This window comes from Histomonas meleagridis (genome assembly GCF_020186115.1).
Source record: "Histomonas meleagridis strain 2922-C6/04-10x chromosome Unknown contig_51, whole genome shotgun sequence".
Lineage (NCBI taxonomy): Eukaryota > Parabasalia > Tritrichomonadida > Dientamoebidae > Histomonas > Histomonas meleagridis.
In genome coordinates, this window is record NW_027150894.1 from 207,797 (window position 1) to 235,182 (window position 27,386).

General features: G+C 31.3%; 9 protein-coding genes across 9 annotated transcripts; 4 read left to right on the forward strand and 5 right to left on the reverse strand.

Moving 5' to 3' along the window:
* Positions 1-1,347: 1,347 nt before the first annotated feature.
* On the reverse strand, positions 1,348-1,773 carry GO595_006993 (Ubiquitin-40S ribosomal protein S27a; the record flags this gene model as incomplete). Its single annotated transcript, XM_067920409.1, has 1 exon — positions 1,348-1,773. The coding sequence occupies one exon, from the start codon at positions 1,771-1,773 to the stop codon at positions 1,348-1,350; it is 426 nt and encodes a 141-aa protein (XP_067772512.1).
* A 363-nt stretch (positions 1,774-2,136) lies between these two features.
* On the forward strand, positions 2,137-2,832 carry GO595_006994 (Syntaxin-61; the record flags this gene model as incomplete). Its single annotated transcript, XM_067920410.1, has 1 exon — positions 2,137-2,832. The coding sequence occupies one exon, from the start codon at positions 2,137-2,139 to the stop codon at positions 2,830-2,832; it is 696 nt and encodes a 231-aa protein (XP_067772513.1).
* A 517-nt stretch (positions 2,833-3,349) lies between these two features.
* On the forward strand, positions 3,350-5,608 carry GO595_006995 (uncharacterized protein; the record flags this gene model as incomplete). The annotated part of the gene is made up of 1 exon (XM_067920411.1): positions 3,350-5,608. One exon carries the CDS (start codon positions 3,350-3,352, stop codon positions 5,606-5,608), a length of 2,259 nt encoding a protein of 752 aa, XP_067772514.1.
* A 4,045-nt stretch (positions 5,609-9,653) lies between these two features.
* On the reverse strand, positions 9,654-11,669 carry GO595_006996 (uncharacterized protein; the record flags this gene model as incomplete). The annotated part of the gene is made up of 1 exon (XM_067920412.1): positions 9,654-11,669. One exon carries the CDS (start codon positions 11,667-11,669, stop codon positions 9,654-9,656), a length of 2,016 nt encoding a protein of 671 aa, XP_067772515.1.
* Positions 11,670-12,656: 987 nt separating this feature from the next.
* GO595_006997 (40S ribosomal protein S6) lies at positions 12,657-13,307 on the reverse strand (the record flags this gene model as incomplete). The annotated part of the gene is made up of 1 exon (XM_067920413.1): positions 12,657-13,307. One exon carries the CDS (start codon positions 13,305-13,307, stop codon positions 12,657-12,659), a length of 651 nt encoding a protein of 216 aa, XP_067772516.1.
* A 966-nt stretch (positions 13,308-14,273) lies between these two features.
* Positions 14,274-15,785, reverse strand: GO595_006998 (DEAD-domain-containing protein; the record flags this gene model as incomplete). The annotated part of the gene is made up of 1 exon (XM_067920414.1): positions 14,274-15,785. The coding sequence occupies one exon, from the start codon at positions 15,783-15,785 to the stop codon at positions 14,274-14,276; it is 1,512 nt and encodes a 503-aa protein (XP_067772517.1).
* Positions 15,786-16,446: 661 nt separating this feature from the next.
* Positions 16,447-19,032, forward strand: GO595_006999 (uncharacterized protein; the record flags this gene model as incomplete). Its single annotated transcript, XM_067920415.1, has 1 exon — positions 16,447-19,032. One exon carries the CDS (start codon positions 16,447-16,449, stop codon positions 19,030-19,032), a length of 2,586 nt encoding a protein of 861 aa, XP_067772518.1.
* A 2,664-nt stretch (positions 19,033-21,696) lies between these two features.
* On the forward strand, positions 21,697-22,113 carry GO595_007000 (Bromodomain containing protein; the record flags this gene model as incomplete). Its single annotated transcript, XM_067920416.1, has 1 exon — positions 21,697-22,113. The coding sequence occupies one exon, from the start codon at positions 21,697-21,699 to the stop codon at positions 22,111-22,113; it is 417 nt and encodes a 138-aa protein (XP_067772519.1).
* Positions 22,114-25,953: 3,840 nt separating this feature from the next.
* Positions 25,954-26,520, reverse strand: GO595_007001 (Variant SH3 domain containing protein; the record flags this gene model as incomplete). Its single annotated transcript, XM_067920418.1, has 1 exon — positions 25,954-26,520. One exon carries the CDS (start codon positions 26,518-26,520, stop codon positions 25,954-25,956), a length of 567 nt encoding a protein of 188 aa, XP_067772520.1.
* Between the last annotated feature and the right edge of the window lie 866 nt (positions 26,521-27,386).

Genomic DNA, 27,386 nt, shown 5'->3' on the forward strand with positions numbered 1-27,386 from the left:
AATCATTATATTTTTCACTGTTTTTGGATCTGCGCCTACATTCTTCGCAATTTTCTTCGTCGATGCATATGGATAACTTAATATAAAACTGGTTATTCTTTGATCTAAATCTGATCTTCTTGGTCTCCCTGTTTTTTTCTGTTCGAAAATTGAGAAGGTATGTTCATTCATCTTTTTTGTCCATTTCTGAACTGTTCGAAGTGTAATAATATTGTCACCATATACAGCGCATAATCGCCTATATATGTCTTGATTTTCATTTGATTCTAACCAAAGGAAATGGACAACAGAACGTAATTCCTCAATTGGAACTGACATTAAAATGATTAAACGTTCTCTTTCAAAGGTATCCTGAAAAAAAGTAGTTTTACTTCATGCATCATATTTACTTGGAAAAAAGTATTATAATAACAATGATAATATATTTATTATAAATTTTATTTATATAATTTGATTTCATTAATATCTAATATAAATCAAAAAAAAAGCTGACGAACGGACTTTTTCCACCCCCTATATATGTAATATTATAGTTTAAATAAATATTTATACTTAAAAGAATAATTTGAATTATTTTTATAAATATAAATTATTAAAACCAATAAATAAATGAGATATTTATGTTTGTTTCAAAAATTTCTGACATCTAAGTGTAAACGTATGGGACAACTTTAATTCATGGGACACGTTTAAATCCCTAACTGTATTTCCAATATTTGCTGCTTCATTAATAATATCATCATTGATTTTCATTCCTTCTTTAAATAAAATTGAAAATATTTGATATAAAATACAAAACTCTCCTAATTCTTCTAAATGATTAATTTCTTTTAATTTATTATCATAAAAATATTTTATTCAATCATCGATTCAAGAAGATAAGATGATTCATATGTATGTTTATCATTAAGAAATCGACCAAATATATCAAATATATTCGATTTGATTTTATTATTCTCTTCAAATATTCTTATTTCTTTGATAATATTCAAAAATAAATTTACTTTATTATTTTTGATTACAAATGAATAATATATCATTTGAATAATAATTAGATCATAAAATAAAGGATGGATTTCATCAAATTTGTTGATTATTAAACCTAAAGATCTCGAGAAATTTTCTTCATTCAAACTAAAAATTGCTTGATTTATTGATAGAAGGTATCATGTGGAAAAATGAATCCAACGACAACCGATATATCAATTCAAATTCGAATAAAATTTGAGAGTATAAACCAGTGAAAAAGTTAATTTATCTCGTGTGGCCACAACAGGTTGTAGACGGAAAAGGTACTCGAACGAAGTAAAAAAAAATCTTTAAAAATTAATTTAATTTAAGAAATGTTTACTTTGTGATTGTTAAATGGCAATTTCCGCAATAAAGACGACCATCTTTGTGCTTTGCCATGAAGCAGCCTTTGCAGTTTTCACACTCCTTACGTTGTGGTTCAACTGAACCATCTTTGCCAATCTTGAAAAGTTTAAGAAGTTTCATCTTTTCCTTCTTGCGTGTGTGTGGAACCCTCTTCTTTGTTGTAAAGCTCTTCTTCTTCCTCTTCTTCTTTTTACCTCCATCGCATTCTGGGATATCATAAAGAATAGAATCTTCGATGATTTCGTAATCTTGAAGTGAATAACCTTCAACAAGTTCTTCACCGCCGAAAACGAGAACACCATCTGTTGAAAGAATGGACTTGATCTCTTCAACCTTGGTTGTCGATTCGACTTCCAAGGAGATAGTCCTTGAAGGTGTCTTGACGAACAGCTTCATCAAAAGGCCACTTATTCACTAGCTTTGTTTGGCCTAAAAATGAACTGTCACTTTTATTTCGGCTTTGATCGGCATTTTTTTTTTCTAAAAAAAAATTAATTCTCTTCATTTTTAACTAGGTAACCTACTTTTTAGATTCATTGTAATAATATTTTGTGAAATTTGAATTGAAAATATGAACATTAGAAATGTTGAATGTATGAATAATTTTCCAAATCTGCACATTGTTTACAAACCACTAAAGCAGAAAAAGAAGCCAAAACAAATATCTCTATTTAATCATAACACATGTGCTTCCGGTGATTAATAATTGCCCAATCTAAAAACCGATATAACCGCCATAAAACCTCCAACAATTTTTTCATGTTGCCGCCAGACCCATTTAATAACTTTCTTAATCAATTAAAAACAAATATCACAAACATTGAAAACAGAGTTAAAGAGCTCCAAGCTCTTCGTCAAACAAATTCACCAAGTATCGCATATCTTGAAGCACAAATTCAAAATCAATATAGTGATGCACTTCAAATGAAAGAGACTCTTCAAAGGACTGTTGACACATCACGTATTGATCCAAGTAAGCATAATCTTACACTCGAACAACTTGATGAACGAGAAAATGAACTTAAGAATGCACAATCACGCTTAAACGACATCAAAAACTTATTAGAGAACAATCTCCAACATATTACATCCCCTAAGAGTGCCCCTGAAAGTAATTACGTTAAAGCTAAACGCGAAGATAACCAAAACTTCATTGACGATGAACTCAGATATCAAAACCAACAATTGGAACATCAAGATCAGGACCTTGATACCATTAATGAGGGTGTAACTCAAATTAAACAAATTGGAAATGAGATTAATAACGCACTTCTTGACGACCAAGAGCGCCTTAACGATATGGACGAGCAAATGGAGCGAGCGCAGAACAAGCTCGACAGGGCTGTCAAGAAACTTATTGAAATTGCAGATAACCCCGAGTGCTGGTTCAAGGTTGGATGTGTTGTGCTCACGTGCATTGCCGTGGCGCTTTTGATTTACGTGTTCTTAGTGTGAAGGAACAATTTGAATTGTCACAATTACTAAATGAACTATTTGTATATGTTTTGTAATTTTATTCCCCTTTAATTAGATACAATGTTCAATAAAAAAAGATAATAGTTCATTATTAATCATTAAAATAATATCAAATCATTCCCAAAGAGACAAATTGTAAATTACATAGGACATTGTTATATAGAATAATTGGAAGATATTTCCTCTAAGAAAATATGAGCTCAATCAACACACATTTTAAAACAATGAATTATTCGTATTTTTCAATGAATTTATCTTTATTACCATCCTATTACTAAAGATAATATTAGATTAAACTTAAAATTTGAAAGAAAAAAGAATTTGAAAAAATCATATCAATCTTCCCAAAACTTAAAAAATGAAAAATAAAAAACATTCGTTGTGTGAGTTTTGATATCTATGATTCATTTTAGATTTTTCATGACCCAGCAACAATTCGCGAATTGTGGTTTGGCGCTTTTTTATACCGTTTACTTTTTTTAACGGTCAGAACCAAATGAGAAGAGTTTCCACCAAAAATGAAGTTTCAACAGATGAGAGCGATAACATTTATAGCTCTGATGAATATGGAAGCTCAGGGAAACAGCAAGCAAAATCAAAAAATACAATTTCAACGAGTGACATATTAAATATTTTCATTGATTCAACAAATCCTCAAGACATCATTCAAATTAATGAACTCAAATCCCTTAAAACAAGCTCAGATCCAAAATTAGTTTTAAGCAAAATTGAAGACATTTTAGAACAATATAATTCATCAATTAATAGATTATGTAATCAACTCAAAGGCCATACTCAGTTCCTTACTAGGCTTGTTGAAACACCTGATCTTCAGTCAATGTTTCTCATTTCACAACAAAATGGATCTCTTTTCCTTCCCGAAACCGCGTCCAAACTTGCTCTTGAACAAGCATCTCGTACTTCTCAACTCATTTCATCCATTAGTGATTTCACCGAAAATGACACAATCATTCCCGACATCACCGATCAACTTTTAAGTGAAATCCAATCCAAAAATCGCCTCATGCGCATTAAAACTTTTCTTTTTAACAACCCCGTCAGTTCAAAAGAGTTATCTGCGCTATTATGGCAAGAAATTTTGATCAATGATATTCTTCATCGCATCATCGGAAAGTCAAAAATCGGTACACTTCAAGCCTTCAAATCTGATTCTGAAACATTTAACACTTCTATTTCTTCAAATCACCAATTTAGCTTCGATCTTAATTCCATCCGTCAACAAATAAAAGAAGAACTGGAACAAAAAAACGCATCCAAACTTCAGCATATGGAATCACAACTTCGTGTGCAAATTCTTAAAGAGTTAAACAGCGATGCAGCAACAGCTGAATCGAATATGGGCAAACGAATCAAAAACGAACTTAAGCCCAAAATCGAAGCAAAACTCAAACAAAAATTCGACAGCGAAAAGTCTTTACTCGAACGAAGTCTTCGCGTTCGAATACGAAATGAACTCGAAGCGACTCTTCGTCCGCAGATTGAGCGCGAATTGCGCCGACAAATCCACAAAGAAGTCAGCAAACAATATGCATCCGATCGAAGTGAACGTGAGTTATCACTTCGCACGCAAATTAAAAACGAGCTTAAGCCAAAGATCGAAGCTAAACTTCGTCCACAGATTGAGCGCGAGTGCCGCAGTCGGATCCTCGAGCGCATGCAAGCGCGCATTCCAAATCGCGAACATCAGCATCTGAATGACGCAGAACTCGAAACGGCGCTTCGTCGACAACTTCGACGCGAACTTACGCCACAGATTGAATCAGAACTTCGACCGAAGATCAAATCGGAGCTCAAAGAAAAGATGCACAATAAATACGAACCGAAACTTCGCGAAACAATTCGAAATGAATTACGTCCACAAATAAAGCGCGAACTCAAACAACGAATGATGTCCGAACTTACGCCAAACATTGAACGCGAATTACGGCCTAAAATTACAGCTGAACTTCGTCCAAATATAAAACGCGACGTCAAAATGAAACTTGAAAACAAATTACGTAATGAACTTACACCTAAAATACGTAGTGAACTTACGCCATTACTTAGTAACGAAATACGTGCGAACCTTAAGAAAGAACTTATTCCAAAGATAACGAAACAAGTTAAAGCACAAAACGAAATTTTATTACGTGAAGAAATAATGAATGAACTTCGACCACAAATTGCAAATGAAATTCGAGAAGAAGTCACAAAACAAACGAAAGATGAATTAAGAAAGAAAATCGAAAAGGAAATAACGCCAAAGATTACACAGAAGAATCGCGAAATTGTTGAAAATGAACTTAAGCCAATTCTCACACGAAAGATAACAGAGAAACTTCAGAAGTCATATGAAGATAAGCCGCGAATTGATCGCGAAACATTTGAGTTAATACGTAAAGCAGTTGGTAATGAGGACATCGAATACACGCGCTATAATGTAATTACATTATGTCGACAACTCGCGAACGATGTAATTAGTATTAGGAAAAAGGCGAATTGCAGTAATACATCAATTGTGAAAGTGTTCGATAGTTTGATAAAGCAAATTAAGCGACTGAATAAATTACTGGAGAAGACAAAAGCGCTGCTGTTGTCGCAGGAAAAGAAAATCACAGAAACACAAAAGAGACTGAACGAGCTCTTGAAGTGGTGTAAGAGTTTACATAAGTCATTTGAGGAAGAAAAGTGGAAATACGACGAAATTATTCACTTGCAAAACTCAATTGAAGAACTTATTAATGAAAACTTATAAATAAAATATTGGATTTGTTGTGTCTTAAATGGAAATTGTTTTTGAATTTATATCTTATAATTTGTGTGTCAAAAGTATGAATAAAATTAATTTTATTTATTTGATATAAAGGAAAAACATAAAATTCTAATGCAATTCAAATGTTTAAGATAACTGATTCATTGATGGATAAAAATTTCAAATATTTTAATAAAAATAATAGAAATAGTTTTAATATTTTATTCATTATTAATGTTTATATTATATGTGAAAATTAAAATTATCTTCATTGAAATCTTTCGCAAATGGATCTTCTTCAATATTATTCCTTGAATATTCAATAGTAAAATTCATTTCTTTCGATGTTTCTTCGTCATATTCAATTTCTTCTTCTTCTTTATTTCCTTGTTTTCGATTACGAATTAAGAATATAATAAGCAATACAATAACAAGAATAATAATTATTATTCCAATCAATACTCCAATAATAATATAAATATATGTTTGATCATCATTTTGATTTTCATTATTTTCATTAATAATATAAAAATTAGAATAAAATGTGAAATATTGTGAATAAATAATAACTGTATAATCATAATATATAAATGTTCTTGAAATATATATAAATGTTGAATTGATATTTGTAATAATAAATGAATTAAAATATGAAATATAAATACTTAATGTTTGTGTAAATGATAAAATATTTGTTAAAATAAATGAATGTTTTAAATTTATATATGATGAAAATGTATTTGATTTAGATAATGTATTTGTGAATGTACTTGATTGTGTAAATGTATTTGTGAATGTACTTGATTTAGTAAATGTGTTTGAATTAGAAAATGTATTTGATTGTGTAAATGTATTTGATTTAGTAAATGTATTTTTGAATGTATCTGAATTCGATAATGTATATGAATTAGAAAATGTACTTGATTGTGTAAATGAATTTGATTTAGAAAATGTATTTGATAGTGTAAATGAATTTGAATTAGAAAATGTATTTGATTTAGTAAATGTGTTTGATTGTGTAAATTTATTTGAATTTGTAAATGTATTCGAATTAGTAAATGTAAGTGTTGGAGGAAGACATTCGTCAATTGTTCCTTTCGTTATCTTTAATTCTCCAAATCCTTCACTTATATATGTTTCATTGACCATAACATATTTTGTTGCGACATCTTGAAAACAATCACTTCCAAATGCTGGTGAAGTTTCGCCATAAAAATAAATACATTTCAGTGATGTACAATACGCAAATGCTTGATTTCCAATATTTTCAACACTTTCGCCAATGATAATCGTTTCTAATTCATAACAGAATGAAAAAGCACTTTGTTGAATCTCTATAACAGTATTTGGAATTATGAAATTCGTAAATACACAACTTGAGAATGCAGAACTTTTTATCGTATTTAAACTTTTCCCAATTGAAATTGTTATTAAATTTGTACATAAATTAAATGCATCTGATTCAATTGAAGTGACTGAATCTGGAATGCTGAATGTTTCCCTGAGATTTCCAAGTGGATAAATAATGAGTTTCGTAATCAATTTATCATATAAAACTCCATCGTTTTCATAATTACTATAATATGAATTATCTTCTGCAATTTTAATAATTTGAAGACTACTACAATAAAGAAATGGATTTGTTGATATTGAAGAAATTGTACTTGAAATTGTAACATCTTTAAGATTAATACAGTTTTGAAACATAAAAGATCCAATTGTTTGAACACCTTCACAAAAAATTACACTTTCAAGTTTATCACATCCATTAAATACATCTCCACCAACTGTTGTAAGAGGACTTTTAATTGTTACATATTTTAATGCAGTGCTTTGAAATGCACTTGATCCAATACTTGTTATACCTTCTCCAAATGAAACTTCTTCTAAATTAGAACACATAAAAAATGCATAAAATCCAATTGAAGTGACTGAGTCTGCAATCTCTGCTGTAAGCAATGATGTCCATTCATAAAAAGCGGAACCTGGAATTTCTGTTATTCCACTTGAAATGATAACATATTTTGTATTACTTTGATAATCATTTGTAAATTCATTTAAATTCGTTATAGTTAATGTTGATGTATCTGTATCAAAAGTTTGTATCGAATGAGAAAAAAACAAAATAAACAATATGAAAACAAATTTGACGTTTTCCTTACTTCTATTCAGATTATTTGAATTAAATTTTATTAAAAAATAAATTCCTTCTTTAAAGAAAAATATCAAAATAAGAAAAATTAAATATAAAAAACATTTCGAATTTGTTTTAAATGAATAAAAAGAAATAAACGAATATGAAGAGAAAGAAGAGAAATAGTCATCAATTTGCTGAAAATAAATAATAAATTTTTGTAAAATAAAACTTTTATAATTATCTAAATTTTGAAAAAGAAAGGTTTTATTAATGTTTGGTTTAAAATAAGTAAAATGAAAATCGTTTTTCTTATAACTATAATGTTTTATGGATTTATCAAACAAAGTAAGATAATTTATATAAAGGTTATTCACAAGATTTATGGTAATTTTGGTATTTTTGTTCATTGGAAAATTAATATCTTCATTTATTGGATGATGAATAAAATTGTGTATTGTATAAAAAACACTCCTAGTTGCTAATTGTATTGATGCTGTTACGATATAACACTGCATTTTGTATTCGGAACAATCAAATCTCTTTCCTTTATAATAAACAATCAAATAAACGTATTTTATGAAGTGTTCAATACTACTCAATATTCCATCGGCTAATAGAAAAAATAATTCAAAATGAGGGAAATTTGTAAAGTTACAGCACATTTTCATCATATTTCGAATGAATAACTTTCAAAAATGGACGGAATTCCGTTCAACAGTAATCAAAATCAATACAACATCCGCTATAGCATCAGCCAAATGTTATTATTTTTTTTTAAAGTTCTGTCATATAACCAAGCAATTGAAGCATATAATTATCATACCCTACTAGTCAATCACAAAAAACGACACCACGAGTGCTAGCGTTAATCACAAGACATTCAGTCTTATTTTCAAGTTGCAAAAAGCAGATAATGCCAAAGATCTTTAAGACCAATTTGATTAACGAACAACAAATTCACATATAATACAAATATGTAATAATGATCCAATTCTTGATACTAATTTAATTTGGATAAAATCATTTTTCAAAGTTGAATGACATTAAAAACTTTTTGTCGATAATTGTTCCTACTGATGAAAAGAAATTAATATAGATATATCATTCAAAGAAATCACATTATAGCTTTTTATATTTTGCTAAATATTCAATTATTAAATAAAAATGTTTAAAATATTAAAATTTATTTTTTAGGTTGTTAAGTCATAATGTTGATGATAGCTCATATGTGGCACCAAAGGCGCTATTAGAGTCATCTCCTGATCGCTGATACTTCTTTTGTATGGCTTAGGTTTCATATCTTTCTTATCTGTTATGGGTACCGTTGTATCTTCTTTGAAATTTCAGCGCTCTTTCCAAATCGATCATCGTGAACATCACTTTCTGAATGACTCAGAACTCGATACAACTCTTTGTCGACAAATTAAATGTGAACCTACAAATTGGATCAGAACTTCGTCCTAGGGTCAAATCAATGTTGGAACTTTTCAAAAAAGAATAATAAATTGGGTAAAATAGAGAAAAGTACATGTTCATTTTTATTGTTTCAAAATAATATTTGGAAATTATTTGAATTATTTTATACAGCACTTATAATAGCATCTTCAAATGATAATATATAAATAGTTAAATTACTTCTTGAACAAGAAGGTATTGATATTAATGCTAAAACAATTTATTTGCTTTATTTGATATTTATTTCAATAATTTAGAATTTATAAAAAATATTTGGAAATTCAAATTATTTAATACAGCACTCACTCATGAATGCATCTTCAAATGGTCACACTGAAATAGATAAATTACTTCTTGAACAAAATTTTATAAATTGTAACGTAATGAAAAATATCGAACTGCACAAAATAAATTCATAAAATTCAATTCAAACGCCAAAGTTTATTTTTCACTTTGCTAATTCATAACTATTGTCGGCGGTCTTCTTCCTCTGCTTGGCCTTACGTTTCTGACTATTTGCTTTCCTGGTGTCATCACTTCCTGCACCGGCTGCGTTGGCTGTTTAATTGGGCGCAACTGCACATTCATATTCGAGCCGATTGGGAACATTTGCTGTGGCGCCGCTGATGCGTACTGACTTACGCCTGGCTGCGTCGGCCGCGTCTTCACTTGTCTCACGCCGCCGCTTGCGAGCGCCTTCTCGAGTCCCGAGTTACGCAGCATTGCCATGCGCTCCTTGATAGAACTTGTCGTAAGCTGCTTATCGACGACAATAGGCTTTTGCAGCGGCGTTTCCTCCTTCTTCTTCTGCGCTGGCAGTTGCATAGGCTTTGGCGCCGGCGGCTGCGCGAATGATATTGTTTTACTCGCTACAGCACCACTCGTTGGCGGCGTCTGAGGCTTTGGAACGGGCGGCTGCGCGGGCGCTGCAGACGGCGCAGGCAGTGCAACACTCTGAACAAGAGGCGGAGTCGTTTGGATTGTGGACTGCCACACGTGCCGCGATGGCGGCGGCTCGTTGCGCGGAGTCGATGGCGCAAGCACAGAGTCGTCTTGCGATCGCTGCGGCAGCTCTGGCTGAGTAACTTCGGGCTCGATCTCTTCCTTGGGCGGCTTGGGCGGTGGAGGTGTAAATGACGGAACAGTGGGGCACTTGTGGACGAGGCGCTTCGGGCCGGCGCGCGCTTTGATGGTCTTGCGCGGGCGGCGCATGACGCGAGTGATGACTTTGGGCTTGATGAAGTAGAATTCAATGTCAAGGAGGTTTTGCGCTGAGCTGTTTTGCTGCATTGGCGGCGCTGCTGCTGGTGGTGGTGTAGCTTCTGTCTTTGGTTGTTGGATTTCTGTTTGCTGAAGTGGCGCTGTTGGATCTGGTTTTGGCTGCTGAACTTCAGATTGTTGTTGTGGCGGCGATGCTATTGTGGGTACATTTGGCTGCTCAGTTGCATTGTTTTCGTTTGGAACAATAAGAGAAGATGAGCTGTGAGAGCCACGAGAACTATGAGTGCCATGAGTGCCATGCGAGCTGTGGTGATGGTGCTGGCGCCTTGATGGCGCAAGAGCATCAGTGGTTTGCGCAGCAAGTGGCGACGCACCTTTGTCGAGACTTGAAGCAGGCGAATTGTAGTTGGACGAGTCTGGTGAATGGTGTGAGCGCTGTGGTGGTAACGAATAAATACTTTGTGGAATAGTGAAAGAAGCTGAAGAAGATTGCTCAGAGTTTGATGGCGAAGGACTTTGTGGAGCTGCTGCAGTTGACATTGTGGGCGGCTGAGGAATGTTTGGCACTGAAGTGGGTGAAGGAATTCGTGGTAATGAAGATGGCTGTGTGGCCTGCGGAACTGCAGAAGGAGGAGAAGGAATGTTGGGCACTGCAGCAGGCTGTGGAATTTGTGGTGGTGCTGCTGGTTGTGGAATCTGTGGAACAGTTGCAGGAGATGGAATATTAGGAACTGGAGTTGGCTGTGGAATTTGCGGAACTGGAGTAGGTGATGGTATATTAGGTACAGTGGTTGGATGTGGAATTTGTGGTGTGGAAGGAAGTGGAATTTGTGGAACTGTTGATGGTTGAGGTATATTTGGAACATTGGTAGGTGGTGGAATGGGTGGAACTGAAGTTGGGGCTGGAATATTTGGTACTGGTGGTGGGATTTGTGGCGAGGAAGGAAGTGGAATTTGTGGAACTGATGTTGGCAATGGAATGTTTGGTACTGAAGTTGGTGGTGGAATTGATGGGATATTTGGAACAGGAATTGGTGGAAGATTAGTTGGTAGAGGAATTTGTGGTAATGCACTAGGTGGAGGAATAGGTGGAAGATGAGTAGGAAGTGGGATATTTGGCATTGATGTTGGTGGTGGAATTTGAGGCGGAGTTGAGAGCGAGGATATAGGCGGTGGAGTTGACAGCGGAGAAATAGGTGGAGGCACTGTCAACTTTGGTGGTGGGATTGGCTGGCTTGTTCCGTTGTTCATTTTCTGGCAAATTGAATGCCACACAACTTTAACTGTTAATTCACCTCAATTTTGATTCAACCGTTTGATTCAAATTTCTCTTAACAGATCAAAACGCATACATTATTTTATAAAGTATTCAACTTTGTTTTTTTCACTTTTCAATAAACTTTCAATGAAATAACTTCGATGTTTCGAATGGTTATCTCATTTTATTCTTGAAATATCAATAAATTAAATAGAAACGAAAGCCTATGGAATACCTTTCATGTCTAAATGATTTACCTTCTGTTTTTGACAAAAAAAATATCAAAGAATACCCATTACAGACAAAGAAGCCCGCAAATAAAGTGAAATGTATTAATAACATTGAATGAAATATAATCACCCAGCATTCAATTATCAGTCAAATTCCTTATCGTTTTAATTTTTGAAATTGGAGCTTTCTAAGTTACAGAATGTACGTTATAGTTAGAGATCACCATGAATAGTCATTAGTCCTACGAGACTATCATTTTTAAGAAGACCCATAGTTAAACTAAGATCTCGAGATTTATAAAAAATGTTTCAGCCGCTGAAAACGTTAAAAAAAACTGAAAAATACAACAGCTGAATAAACCAGTCAATACTTTCAGCCACTTTTTAATGTGAATTTAAAAAAAAAAATTGGTCTAATCAGCTAAAAATAGAGCCTACAGGCAGATATCAGCAACAATATCTTCCGATATTCTATTGGAATGCATTGTGCTGACTATTACAAGCTATAATAAAATTCATTATCAAAACCTAAAATAAATATACTGATTGTATCAGTATATACTGATTGATTATATTTGTTAACAATCATTCTCTGGGCAAAAGTTTAAAAAGTTTTTACCTAAAGCATAAGATTGAAATTTCCAAATTAACTTGTAACAAATCATCATAAAACAATTCGAATAAAGTTTATCAAACATGCTTGGAGTTGTCCAGGATACAGCTTAAATTTAAATCAAAAAAATTGAATTTTTAATGTTTCAATCCTCTTTGTTCAAGTAATGCTTTGTATGCTTCAGCTTTCTTGGCTGCAGCTTCTCTACGTGCTTTCTTTTCTTTCAAGAACTTGGCCTTGCGTGCAAGACGGCGTGGTGTGATGAGTCTTTGGATCTTTGGTTGTGTGAATTTGCCTGGTTTGACTTCACGGCGAAGAACGAGCTTGGTTACATCTGCTTTCTTATCTGCACCAAAGATTGCACGAATTCTTGTTGCACGCTTTGGTCCATAACGACGTGGAACAACTTTATCTGTAAGGCCTTCAATTTCTGCATCACCTTTCTTAAGAACTATAAGATGAAGTGCTGAAATTTCGGATGAGATGACACACCCGCGAACTGTTTTCCTTTTACGTTCACCATCTTTACGTGGACGATAGCAAGATGTACCTGCACGAAGAAGTAAACGAACACGTCGTGGTGTAAGAACACCTTGTTTCATTGGAAATCCTTGTTTATCAAAACCACCGCCAAGACGGAAAAGATATCCTGCAAATTGTTGTCCAAGAATTGATCCATCAATATCTTGACCTAAACGATGATCATAAAGACTGTTAAGTGCGACTGGATCTTCTACATCGATACATATTTGTGTTCCATGATCTGGATAGGCGAGTGTAAGCCTCATTTAAAAAGGAAGGACCATAACCGTTTTAACCGTAATCTACTTAACGTTTTCCTAAAAAAGATTTAACGTTTTCCAGAAAGGATGTCACTTTTTAATGCAAAAATGATGAAAATTTACATTGATGAAATAAAGCAAAAGAATACAATTGAAATTAATATCTCAAGTGATTCAACAATACTTGACATAAAGAAAATGCTTGATGATTCTAATGGTTATAAAGTTGAAGAAACGAAATTATATTTCCAAAAAAAAATTCTTCAAGATAATATGAAATTAAAAGATACAGGTGTACAAGATTCTTCACACTTAAAAGCTTATTGTCGCGGAATTAGTTTTCCTCAAACCCCTTCTATTCAAAAATTTGATTCAACTTCATACGAAATTATTCCACCGAAAAAAGAAAGTGCTTATATAAATTCAAAATATCTTTCTTACATAACGGAAAAAAAAGTAAAAAAACTTTATGATGTTTTCGGGGGCAAATATAATATGCTTCAATGTCAATGTCTTTTGATGGTTGTAGGAAATGACAGAGAAAAAGCAAAAGAATATGAAAGCAAAGGTTTACTCAAAGATAAAGAAATCGGTTTTATGAAAGAAGCAAAAAAACTTTTGGAGGCAAAAGATTTTCAAACTGCAATCCTTGAAAAAAATGAAATTTATAAAAAGCTCCAAGAATTCAATAAGAAATATTATAACTAAACCTTTTCTTTATTTAATTATTTTTATTTACTTTTTTGCTAAAAGGTTTCTTTAATTTTTTTAAACTAGAGAAATTCAAATTTGAAATGAATTTTCAAGAATTAGACGTTGTAATCACTGAAATCTGATTTTAAAAAAATGATTCACCTTTATAAAGACTTTGATACTTATCATAACATGAAATAAGAAAAATGTCAATTAAATTTTCGCACAAATTTTTTCATTTATTCATTTAATAAGATAATGATTATATTGATTTTATATTTATTTATGTGATTTTTTATTTTTCTTATCAAATTTATTTTGTTTTTTATCATTTTTCTTATCGAATTTGTTCTGTTTTTTATCTTTTTTCTTTTCCTGCATAAATTTCATTCTTTTAATTTTCTTCGCTACGTTCGCCACATCCTTTGCCTTTCTTTTTTCTTTCGATATATATACTCTATTTTCTTTTTCTCTAATACTTTGAGGTTTAAACGCAATTTCCTTTGTACTTTCAACTGCGTTTTCTAACTGTTCCAAAGCTTTTTCTTCTTTTTCCTTAATGAGGAACTCCTTAACATCATTCATTATTTCTTTTAACTTATCTTGCGAAGCCTGAATAACTTCGTCGGGTATAGTTCTCTTATGCACAGGGTTATGAGAGTTCCTAATTACATCTTTCATCATTTCGCGATCTTCTTCACCAATTAATGATACAGCTCTACCATTATTACCTATACGAGCAGTACGTCCGACTCGATGAATATAAAAGCTCATTCTTTTTGGCATATTATAATTAATAACATTTTCGACTCCATTAATATCAAGTCCACGTGCAGCTATGTCTGATGCTAAAAGAAATTCAACAGCTCCATTAGCAAATGCAGCAAGTGACTCATAGCGTCTCATTTGTGACATGTCGCCATGTAACTCAACAGATGGCATGCCTAAGATTTTAAAGATCGCATACATTCGATGACATGCTTTTTTGGTCCGAAAGAAAATAACGGTTTTCTTGGTGCATAAACGGGAACAAATGGCAAGAAGAGATGCATCACGCGTTTCAGGCTTGATACGAACAAATTCTTGCGATAACGAGTCACTGACAGAATATAACTCATCTAATGCAATCCGTACTGGGGTTTGAAGTGCAAGATCAACGAGTTTAGCAACTGATGATGTCATAGTGGCAGTAACTAAAAGAGCTTGACGACGTTCTGGAATACTTTTGACTATTTCTTCAACTTGTGGAATGAAACCAGAATCAAGAAGACGATCTGCTTCATCAAGTATGAGAATTTCAATTGTATTTAATTTGAATTTTTTGAAGTTTTTGATGTGATCAACAAAACGACCTGGCGTGGCTACTATTATGTCTGGGAATGTAAGAAGTTTTATCTCTTCATCACGTGGTGTGAGAATTCCACCAATTAATAATAAAGCTGTAAGATTAGTATATTGAGTTAATTGACTTAAAACTGAAAAGGTTTGTTGAGCAAGTTCTCGTGTTGGTGATAAAATTAAGGTTCGGATACATTGTTGTTCTGTTGGATGTCTTAAAAGTTGTTCGATTGTGGGAATTAAAAATGCAGCAGTTTTCCCAGAACCTGTTACTGCTGAAGCACAAATATCTTTTCCTTGTAAAGCAATTGGAATCATTTGTGATTGAACAGGTGTTGGTTTTTCAAATTTCATTTTTTTGATAGCTCTAAGGAGTGTGTTAGAAAGACCAAATTCATCGAATGTTTCTGCATTTGGTGGTAACGCTGTTTCGCTATCGAAAAAATCGTTCATTGAACGACCAAAATAATTTCAATTAAAAATAATCGTTAAAAATCGGAAGACGTTAAAAATAATGATCTTGAAAAATGTTAAAAATAATGACCACATGCATTAAATAATTAGAAATAAATTAACAGGCTTATCAACAATTTTACTTTTAAAAACAGAATGAAAGGTATCTTTTTTAAAGAAACAAATTTTGCAATATGTTAAAACATGAATGTTTTATTATTCAATAAAAAATCACCCAAGCATATATGTAGTGTTTCTTTTTGCTTTGGCAATAAATGTATACTTAAAAATAATAATAAGATAATTAGAAAAAATGTTTTTTTTTTTTTTTTTTTTTTTTTTTTAACGATAAATTATTTATCTTTAGTCCAAGAAATTTGACCTTTTTGTCTTAAACATCAATTCTTAAATTCGAACGAGTTTTTTTGGTTTTGAAAATTGGATTCAAGGACGACCAAATCCAAAATTTTATTTTCTGATAGGGACTTTGAATTTGAGTCGAAAAAGCGGCTTAAAAATTTTATTTCAATGGTCTCCATCCAACAAAACGGAGGATTGTGTGTTGACAAACATTTAAATTCTGTGATAAATTTGTTGACAAACTCATATGCTCCCAGAAGGTTATGTTTCTCCAGAAACCTTTGAAAATATGGTAGGCCTAATGCAATCTGGGACTAGTGAACAACAACAAGAAGCCGCTGCTTTTTTGGAGTCGTGTAAAAATTCACCCAATTCATTGATTACAATATCAAGTTTATTAACAGCAGAGCTTTCTTTCAACTCAAAGTTCCAAATCTTATGTATGATACTGCATATTATCCAAGAAACCTGGTTTAAATATAACAGAGAAGTCTTAAACCAAGTCAAGGAACTTTACATAAATTTTTTGTTTAATAACTCATTACAGAACCTTATTTCAACTAAGCTTGAACAGGTCATCGCACAAATAGCGTTTTATGATTATCCTGAAAATTGGGAAGATTTTATTCCTTTTCTAATCAATTTCTTAAGTACTGGTAGAGAAGATCTTTCTTCCCATGTCTTTATGATTCTTACATACTTCCTTTATCTTGTTAACTCTTCGTCAAAGATTTCACTTAAAAGACGATCAATCGTATTAGAACATTTTATGACACAAATTCCAAACATTTTCATATTCATGAAAGGTTTTCTTAGTAGTGAAGAAGTTGTTACTTCTTTTATAGAATTTTCAAAAATATTTTGTAATATCATTGCAGACAATTCCCAAATATCTTTGACATTTTCACATTTTTTCTTCGATCACTATGTAACAGACTCACGATATACAGCGCCTGCCATTGAAGCCATGACCAATTTATTATCACAAAATTCATCTCATCTTATCACCTTAATTCCTAACCTCGTAGACTTTATTTCTCGAAGCCAACAGCCAATACCCATAGAATTCCATAACTTTCTCTGTAACTATATCAAGAATATTTTAATATCAATTCCCACAATCTGTGATTCGGACGAAAGCATCCAAAAGATCCAGCGCCTTTTTGAAGTTACGCTCTTAGCTGCTCCACTGGACACATTTTCTTTATCATTTTGGGAATTATGGAATGATTCAATACATTTTTTTATGAGCTCCCAAGCCTTATTTTCGAGTTTGTTGTTGCCATTAATACCATTAGCGGTGACTACCTTTTGTGAATTGTTACCATCTTCCACAGAGTTATCTCGATTTATCTCTCCGATAACACCATCTGCTTTTTTATCATTATATAAAATTTCACCAGAGCCAATCATCGATTACATGACCAAAATGCAGCCGTCATGTTCATTATGTTATGCGATTGGGATTATTAAGCATCCGATATTTACGGAGAAGTTATTACAAATAATGAATGAATGTTCCAAACTTAAAACGCCCGACATAACAATAATCTCTGCAATCTTTTTTGCGTTATCAAGAAACGAAGAAATATTACAACAAAACGTTGAACTATTAAATTCATTCCGACATTTGTTTTCATTATTTTTAGTGTATGATAACGTAAATGAAAATCCGGACTTCCAAACTACAGCTTTATTAGCGTTAAATCATGTTGCGTCTAAGTCATCAGTTGTTATCACTAATGATCCGACATTTGTTGAATATTTATTTAACATTATCATCAATCCAAACAATTTTACTGAAGAAAACTTTCATCGAATTTGTCGAATAATATCAAAAGTTATACTTTCATTACCGATAAATGTACGACAAATGAATATCAATCGAATTACTAATTTCGCTTCAAGTTTCTTATTATCAGATAACCCTAATAGTATTTTACTTGGATCACAAATCGTTTTCTCTTTGTCAAGTATATCGATGTGTGGCTCTTATTTAATCAACAAAAACTTTTGGATGCCGTTAATTAACGCTATGAAAATTTCAATGGAAAATGACTGTTTCTCTGACTTGGCGGTTGTTTTCGCATCGTCAATGCGGGGTGCCCCGTGGGGAATGTGTAAAAAGCCAATCACCAAGTTCTTAAAATTAGTAAGTAACGCTCAACCAATTCATTGTAATGCAATCGTTAACGCGTTTAATCAACTGTCTCAATGCCATTACGAATTGTTGGATTATAGAGATCAAATATCATCAACTTTTGTAAGGTTTATGTTGGATGATCCGCAACCGCCGTTTTTTGAATTCTTTACAATCTGCGGTTTGAATGAAGAAGAAGAAGGATTTGTAATACCAAAAGCTTGTCAATGTTTGCCTTGCCCGTCATTGGATCTGAGTAAATCGGCCTCAACAATGCTAAGAACAATGATCAGGAAAACTAAGAACCCAAAATTTTTCGAAAATTATGAACAAATGATAATTCATGCATTATTCGCGACACTTTTCGATGAAATGCACTTCAAGATGTTGAAGTCTTTGGCTAAGTTGTTGCTCTCTGTCTATAAAAAACATATTAGAACAAATACACTCGGACCAATAACAGATCAATTCGTGACACAAGCTGTTTGCCAATTTGTCGGAGATAACGAGGTGTCAAAGGAATTCGCTATTGCTATCAGAGAAGTTGTTAATAATGGTTCATCAGACGAATTTTTGCAAATTGTCTCCGAATTTATGATTTCTTCAGGAAGATATAACCCAGAAGAAATGAGGATACTGAGAAACTCTTTGATACAGAAAACAATAGCAAAGGAATTGATGGATTCACAAATTAATGAGGCCGAACTTTCGATAGAAAATGAAGATGAATACGTTTCACCTTTGTAATAAATAGAGAATATTATATACATTTCTTGTTTTGGTGTGAAATAATGAGAAAAACCGAATTCAAATTTTTTTATGGAATCGATTGGATATAAAATAAGTTTCAAAATTTCAAAACCGTCAAAAATTGAATGCGATTTCACGTATCTCAAAAAAAAGATTATCTTGAAAATAATGAATGACTTAAAAACACTTAATAACTAAAATTTAGATCACAATTAAAAAAAATAATTGATTTAATGATAATTAATAAAGATATTTGAATTTAAAAATCATTAAAACCGTTTTGTTTCAATGAAAACATTCCTATCGGCTTTTTCACCCACCAGAATAATTATCATTCGTAAAAATTTATATAAAAGATTATTTCTGAAAAAATAATCAAATATTCCCAAATATTAAAAAATATATTTATTATTCATAAATAAATAAAGACCAGTGCCACTTCATATATAAAGTTGCATATAGGGGCCGTGTGATCTATAGATCATTTGATTATAATATTTGAATGTTAAAAATTAGTGCATCGCCTTGTATATTGATATGTTGTGAAATTATTAAAAATAAAATTTTAAAAATATTTACATATGGAATGGATTTAAATAAAATTGAAGAATTGGAAATTCAAAGTTCGAAAATACAATGGTGCGAAATGATTATTGCACATAAGGATTACGTGTTGGCAGTGTCCGACTTAAATAACAAGTTGACATTGTTAAGTTTGCCGTGTTTGAGGATTTTAAGGACTTTCGAGTTACAGGACGCAGTCGTAACGATGTACTTCGACTCAAGAACAAATGTTTTGTATTATGGGACTGAAAATAATAAGGTGTACTCAATAGACTTCCATTAAACTTTAAGAGTAAATAATACTATGAATAATAATTAATTTTTTGATGTTATGAATTTTTCATCATTTTTTTTCACAAAAATTTTAATCAAATTATATGAAAATCATATAATGAAATATGATATAAAATATTCGATTTATCAAATTTAATGCATTAATAATAATATATGAAAACAAAATGAATTTAGGAAATGTTTATTTCAATATTTAAATATTTCCTCTTTTATCCTTGTGAATCTTTTAATTTTATTATGTCGTCACATTTATGATGTTGAATTTTGTCTGCAAATAATCGAATAATTTCTGCACTTTTCTTTTCTGATGATATCATAAGCGCTGTTTTATATGTTTATAAGTAATTCCAAATATTATTTTGAATTTTCAAATTATTAAAATAAACATCAAATAAAACAAATAAATATTTTTAGCATCAATATCAATATTCTCTTGTTCAAGAAGTAATTTAACTATTTCTGTATGACCACTTTCAGATGCTTTCATAAGTGCTGTTTCAAATAATTTAAATAATTTTCAAATATTATTTTGAAATATAAAATTATTAAAATAAATTTTAAATAAAACATATAAATACTTTTAGCATTAATATCAATTCCTTTTTGTTTAAGAAGAACTTTTGTAACTTCAGAATGACCTTGGCGTGTTGCCCAATAAAGTGCTGTTTCACTAATTTTATATAAATTCCAAAAAAAAAAATATTAAACGTTAAATCTTCATGAGAAACATATTTACCATTAATATCAAATATTTTTTGTTCGATTTGCCATTCAATAAATGATACAAATTCTTTTTGGTGTTGAGGAAGCATCTGGTTTTGAATATATTTGACACTTTTATATTCGGCATTTTTTTTCTTCAACAGTTGGATCACTCGCCGACCTTAACCAACTGAATCGCATCGAAAATTTTTTTCTGATAAACCACAGAATGTTAGTAGCAATGTTGTTGTGTAAATAACGGCCACGGATTTTAAATTTAAATTTTCAGGTGGTTGGGATACTTTTGAATGCTTATGAGTTCAATGGGTTTTGAACTGAGCTTTACATTCGCACTCTTCATCAAATCTTTTGGCTCAAAAATAACAAACTTAGTCAAATATGGAAATTCTTGTGTATCTTTTGAAGTCGATGGATTCGATGGTTGTGGTTAACAGTCCAAAATGATCGGCTTCTAGTTCTAAAGCGGAGGTTATATTCAATGCATATAATAAATTTTTTTTATTTTTTGCAAGAAGAAAAATTTGTAATGTTCAAAATAATCATAATAAAATTTGTTTGTGAGAAGAAACGTTATGCTAAATTCATATCCTTTTATCCTACTATAGTTATAATAATTTTTAATTCATCAAATTCAATATCTGTTCTTTTCGATATTTTTAATTTTTTCTTTATATTATATTCATGATTTATTGGTGTTAATTTCTTTCTTGAATTTTTTTCTATTTATGAGTAACAAATTGTGGTAAGGTAAAAATGAGGGTATTCATTTAAGGGAGATTTCCAGGCAAATATAAATCAATTAATGTAATTTTTTATGTGATGAAAAATATGTTTCTTTAAATTTTTTTAATGCAAAGTTTGAGAAGTTCTATTCATTTTGAAATCATGGCCGTGTGAAATTCACACTGTGAATCACACGGCTTGTCTATGCATACAATTTTGGAATGGATTATTCTCATAGAATATTTTGAATTAAAGAAAATCAATATTTTACATATGTTACATATTTAATAAAAGCATTGATTTTGTGTTTAACACTTCTTATTAAGAAAATATATTTACAAAAAGTGACATCTTCATATGGAGAGATTCGCTCTCCAAAAGTGTATTCAATTAACAAAATCAATGCTTTCAAGGAAAATTTGCAGGCCATTCTCGCATCCAATTGAACAAGGACCTGAGTATCCCGATTATTTCTCATTTATTAAAAAACCAATGGACCTTAAAACAGTTATGAAAAAACTTGAACAGAATTTATATCAAAATGTTGAGGAATGGATTAATGATGTTGATCAAATTTGGAAAAATGCATTTCTTTATTTCGATAAAACAGATCTGAGATACCTTATTGCTATTGAAATGCGACAATGGGTTTACCGCAAACTCTCAACAGTACCGCTGAGACCAACCGGTGAATGGTTGCATTCACTTCAAAAAACAGCAAATGCACTTTATAAAATTGCTTCCTGTCCACCAGCTCGGGGTCACGGCTCTTAGATTCGAGCTTCACACCGTTAAGCAAAGACAATTTTGTCAAAATAATTTGTTCGATACACAAAAATTTTCTGTTTAATAAAGATAGGTTTACCCGAAATTGTAACTCTTAGCTTATAGAAGTCAAAGGAAAAGATGCTATCTTCGGATCTATTGGAGAAACTCTCAAATGAGCTCAATCCACTTTTTCTATGAAATTGTGAGGATTTGAAAGACGTCAGAAAAAAGGGTATCCAAAAAACCGTTTATACACCACGTACAACATTAAAACCGAATGAGCAATCAGGAATTTCCAAATGTGGATTGGCCATATCCATCAAAAACAGCGCAAAATAACTTACTTTCATGGTCTACAAACAACTTGTTGGCAATGTCCAATGGTCCAATTTTATCCATTTTTTCACCACAATCTCAAAATATTGAATTGCTTTTAACAATGAATCCATTAAATCAAATTATTACAACTCTCTCATGGTGTTCAGGGTTTGATGCTGATGGACAAACACCAATTCAACTTTTAATCACAACAAGATCATTAGGTCTTGTCTATGACTTTTCTAAAAAACGCAATATTGCAAGCTTTTCTACAGATCGCTCAATTGTATCATCTATATGGTCCATAATATCAAGTGATATATTTTTTATTGGGGATGCAAATTACAATGTCACATGCTTCAAAATCACGGGTGATAGCTTCAAAGTTCTTTGGACAAATGAAATCCAATTTTCGCCTGATTTTTTATCAATATCACCATTTGACTCTAATTCACTACTAGTATCTTCAAAGTTTGGTCTTTTTAAGATACTATCCACACGATCTGGTGAGACAATCAATCTTGGAGGCAAGTTTCCAGTTGATGATGAACCTCTTCATAATGTCAGATTTTATCCATTTCTTAATAACACTCTTTTATTTGTTGACAAAACTGGTATTTTTATCTATACGCTTGCTGATAAAGCTCTTATCAAAGTCATAGGCTCTGAAATGGGTCACGAACGAATATTCAACATTTTTTTTGATGAAACAGACGAAACGATTTTTTCATTAGTACACAACACGCACATTCGTAATTACGATGTATTTAATAATGGCATTATTCGAGGGCGACATATAACATATTTATCGCAACCTAAGAATAACATTTGTTCATTAATTACAGCGTCGTATTATCGAAACAAAATTGCTGTTTTATCAGCTGGAGGATATCTTCAAATCTTTGAATACAAAGAACATGATATTCTTCTTCAATGTGTTTATAAAATGCTTCCATCGAAGCCAAATGATTTTGATGTATATAATAATTCACTTATTACTGGATCGAAAAGTGGCTATGTATCAATAACAAACGAATCGAAAATCATAAAATTCTTCCAAATATATGACGGCAAAATTATACGCATAGTTTGGTTGAATGATAATAAATTTGTTTCTGTTATAAAAACTGTTGACAATAAAATTAAATCATTTTTTTATGATGTTAATTCAATGAAATCAGTTTCGTTATTACGTTCATCACTTGTCTCACTTGAAACATCAATTGATTTAATTGTATCGAAGAATAGAAAATATTTCGCATTAGTTATAAGTGGTTATATTATACTTTTGTTTAAAGAAACAAAAAACTTCGCAACAATAATCGAACAAACTCAAGTGATCGCAACATTTTCTGACGTGTATGACGAAGAAATTATTAATATAACACCAAAAGGTATTGGTAAAAAATATTTACTTTCTCCTGATAACCCTAACGAAAGTTATAATTTGTTGAAAAAAATCGATTTTAATATAATAAAATTAAATGAACATTTAACTGTAATTAAGGCGTTAAATGATCATTTAATATGTGGAACTAATCATGGCGATATAATTATAATCGATTGGTTCGGTGGTAATCCTGTTTCAATCCCTTTCTTAAAAAAGCAAATTACTTCAATTGAAATTCTTGGTAACAAAATTTATATTTGCGATATATCAAATTCAACAGGTTTAATTAAATACGAAAACGATTGTTATCGCATTGAATTCATAAACGATGAAAATTGCGTTGAAAAAATTAAATGGGTTGATTCAAATCGGATTTTGATAAGAAAACCGTCACAGCCAACACTAACCGTTCTATCGGCCGACACCTTCTTAACGGTCTCTCATCCAAATGAAATTAATAATTTAACAAAAGAAGAATTTATAACAGAACTTAAAAATGATAAAGAAAAAGATTTATCAACGATTTGTAACCTTGCTTCTAAATCTGGTTATCATTTGTTATCAATATTACTTTTATCATTATCGCCAACCCAATTTACATCGAATTGTTTTTGTGCCAATTTTAATGTCGAAAGGATTCGCTCATTTTTAGATGTGATTAATGGGATGTTAACGTTATCATCTCATAAAATTTTACGCGTACGTAAAGCTCGACTTGATCTGTTATTAGGTAACAATGAAGAAGCCATAAATTTGTTTTTAGATTCACCTTCAGATAATCCAAACTTTATAGTTGACTCCATTAAAGTATGTTTTTTTAATAGTAAAGATTCGACACATTCAATCGCGCCATCAGTTGCAGCGCTAATTGATTCGAATAACATATCCGATGCAGTCGACATATTAATCATTACAGAACAATATAAAGAAGCAGTGAAACTTCTTTTGACTACGGGAAATGTCGAAGAAGTACTTGAGATTGCGAAGATAAGAATGAACAAAGAAGAAATCGAAGCAATTCTTGATTCACTTGTTCGAACATTGTTAATTGGTAATCAGTTTGTTCAAGCTGCTTCTGTCATGATCGCATGCCGAAAATTTGATGAAGCTGCAAAAATTATTAGAAAAAATGGATTTGATTTCGTGGCAAATGTTTTGGAAGCAATGGAATTTCAAGAAAATAACTTGTTGAGATTTAAATTGGATGAGTAGAGTGGAAACGATTTGTTTGTTATAAAGAATTGAGATTAATAAAGTTTGATACGATTCTTTCGTTTTGTTTATTGATAAAATTTGACGTTTTAGATCGAATTTGTTCTTTCGTTTTAGAGTTTTCGTTATATCATTATGTAAAAATAAAAAGTGAATTGACACAATCAAACATTTAAGTTTGCATCGTATACTCAAAACACATAAAAATTTAAAGCAGTCGGAAAATTAAATTATTTATTTGTTCTAGGTATATGTATCAACATTATAAATAGTATTTGGGCTTTGTAGATGTGATATTTTTCATTGCTTTTATGATGAAAAATCAGAAGAATGAAATTTCATGTTGTAAAATATTGAATTTTCTATTTAAATAGTCGTTATTTTTGTACATTCGAAGTTACTGGTTGCAAACTTTTCCATCATAAAAAATATTTTATATGCTACATCCAAGATCCTTCCACCTTATGGTGTATGCGAAGAATGCTCAAAAGTTGTCATAAAGGGCATCATATAAAAAAAGTTGATCCCAAACCTAACTAGCTATTCTTCTGTGAATGTGGCGCAGGTCATTGTATTTACCCATGCAAACTCATGAAGAATCAAACAAAATTAAATTAGTCATAATTATTATTCAAAAATTAACATAACATATTGCATTTTATAATAAATTTTTAATATGTTATATTTTATTTTTATTTTTTCATTTGTTAAGTTATTTTTTGAAATTTTATAGATAACAAAAATCTTTTTTATTGGTTAGATTAATACCAATACTTTAGGGAAATGGTAAATCTACTTATTTACAGAAAAATCTAAAATATTTTTTCACACATTTAGTATAATTATCATTAATAACATGAGGTTCATCGTGGAAACTTTTTATTATAATACTATTCAAATTGAATTGGCGACGATTAAAATCTTTTCTATTCTCTCAGAGGCTCAAGCAAACAACATGGGAAGTATCCGACTTCGCCATTCATTTTTTCCACTTCCCAATAGGCGTGTTGTGTTGCATTCTTCACAAGAACTAACGATTTCTTTGATGCCTTCAATTCGCCAGGTTTATTTGTATCAAAACTTTTCCATACTCGAGCATAAAAAGGCTCTGTTTGCTCGTCTTCCCAAGATTTCGGAACCATTCCAATTGGTTTTGCAAAGGCCCGTGAATTTGTGACAGAATCTCTTAGTGAACATAATAACTCCCTAATCTTATCAACGCGGCTAGCCATCAAAAACTCTGCATCAACTCTTTTATTTTCTTCCTGTTTTACGTTAGGAATGAAATTGTATATATCAATAACTAATTGTGATGCAATATAAACGACAATATATTCATCTTCTTTGAGCTTGGTAAAGTACTTTTCGGCATCGAGCAGTTCTTTTGTGAGTTGTTCTTCGGTATTTTCAATGTTCTTGCTTAAATCAATGTATAGATTGTTGAACTTGGAACCTGTATCTAATATATTATTGATAGTATCGGAAAGTGGCATTTCTTGTTGCTTTTGTTTGAACTTTGTACGACTATCAACAAACGTTTTATATGATTTTTTCAAATTTTGGATAATATTACTTACTCTCGAGTTATATTGTTGAGAATTTTTGGTGTGAATAGCAATGTGATCTTTTAATTTTGGAATGGTATTGAATTTTATCTCTGCAAGAAGTTTTTGGAAATGTTTTGGGAAATTCGATATAATTACACCAACCAACTCACCTGATAGATTAGAAGTTGAGCTTGTCCCTTGTGTTTCGTTCATTAGTTTGATTTCATTTAGATTGCTTGATAATGATTTAAATGCGTTTTCAAAGAAATTAAGATCTGCCACTAAATACTTTTTCTGTTTTTCGAAGAGAGCACTCACCGAATTCATGCATTCATCAATTTCGTTGATGAATTTTTGTCCCTCTGTTTGCATGTGTGACAACGGTTTTTTACACAAACGCCCAAATAAACAATTGAAAAAATTTGAATGTTTGAGAAAATGTCATTTTATTTGGCAACAAACTTTGATCATGTGAATGTTCCATGGAATAGTACATCAAAAATTAAAATGAGTGCACATTTTACTTGTAATATGTTTGTGTGGGTTAACAAAAAAATATTTGTAATTTTCAATATTAATTTTTAGATATGACTATTTTTGATCAGTTATCGTATATGAAGCTTAATAACTTAACTTAAATGTTTTGCAATTTCATTTATAAAAAATATTTTGTGGTAACAAATTGATTAAAAGAGATTCACATTAATCAAAAATATTAACTCAAATAAGCATACCCATTTCCTACTCCTCTTTTTTCATATGTGTTAATAAGAGGAATGTAAAAAACCAAAGAGATTTTGCACAAGCTTTGT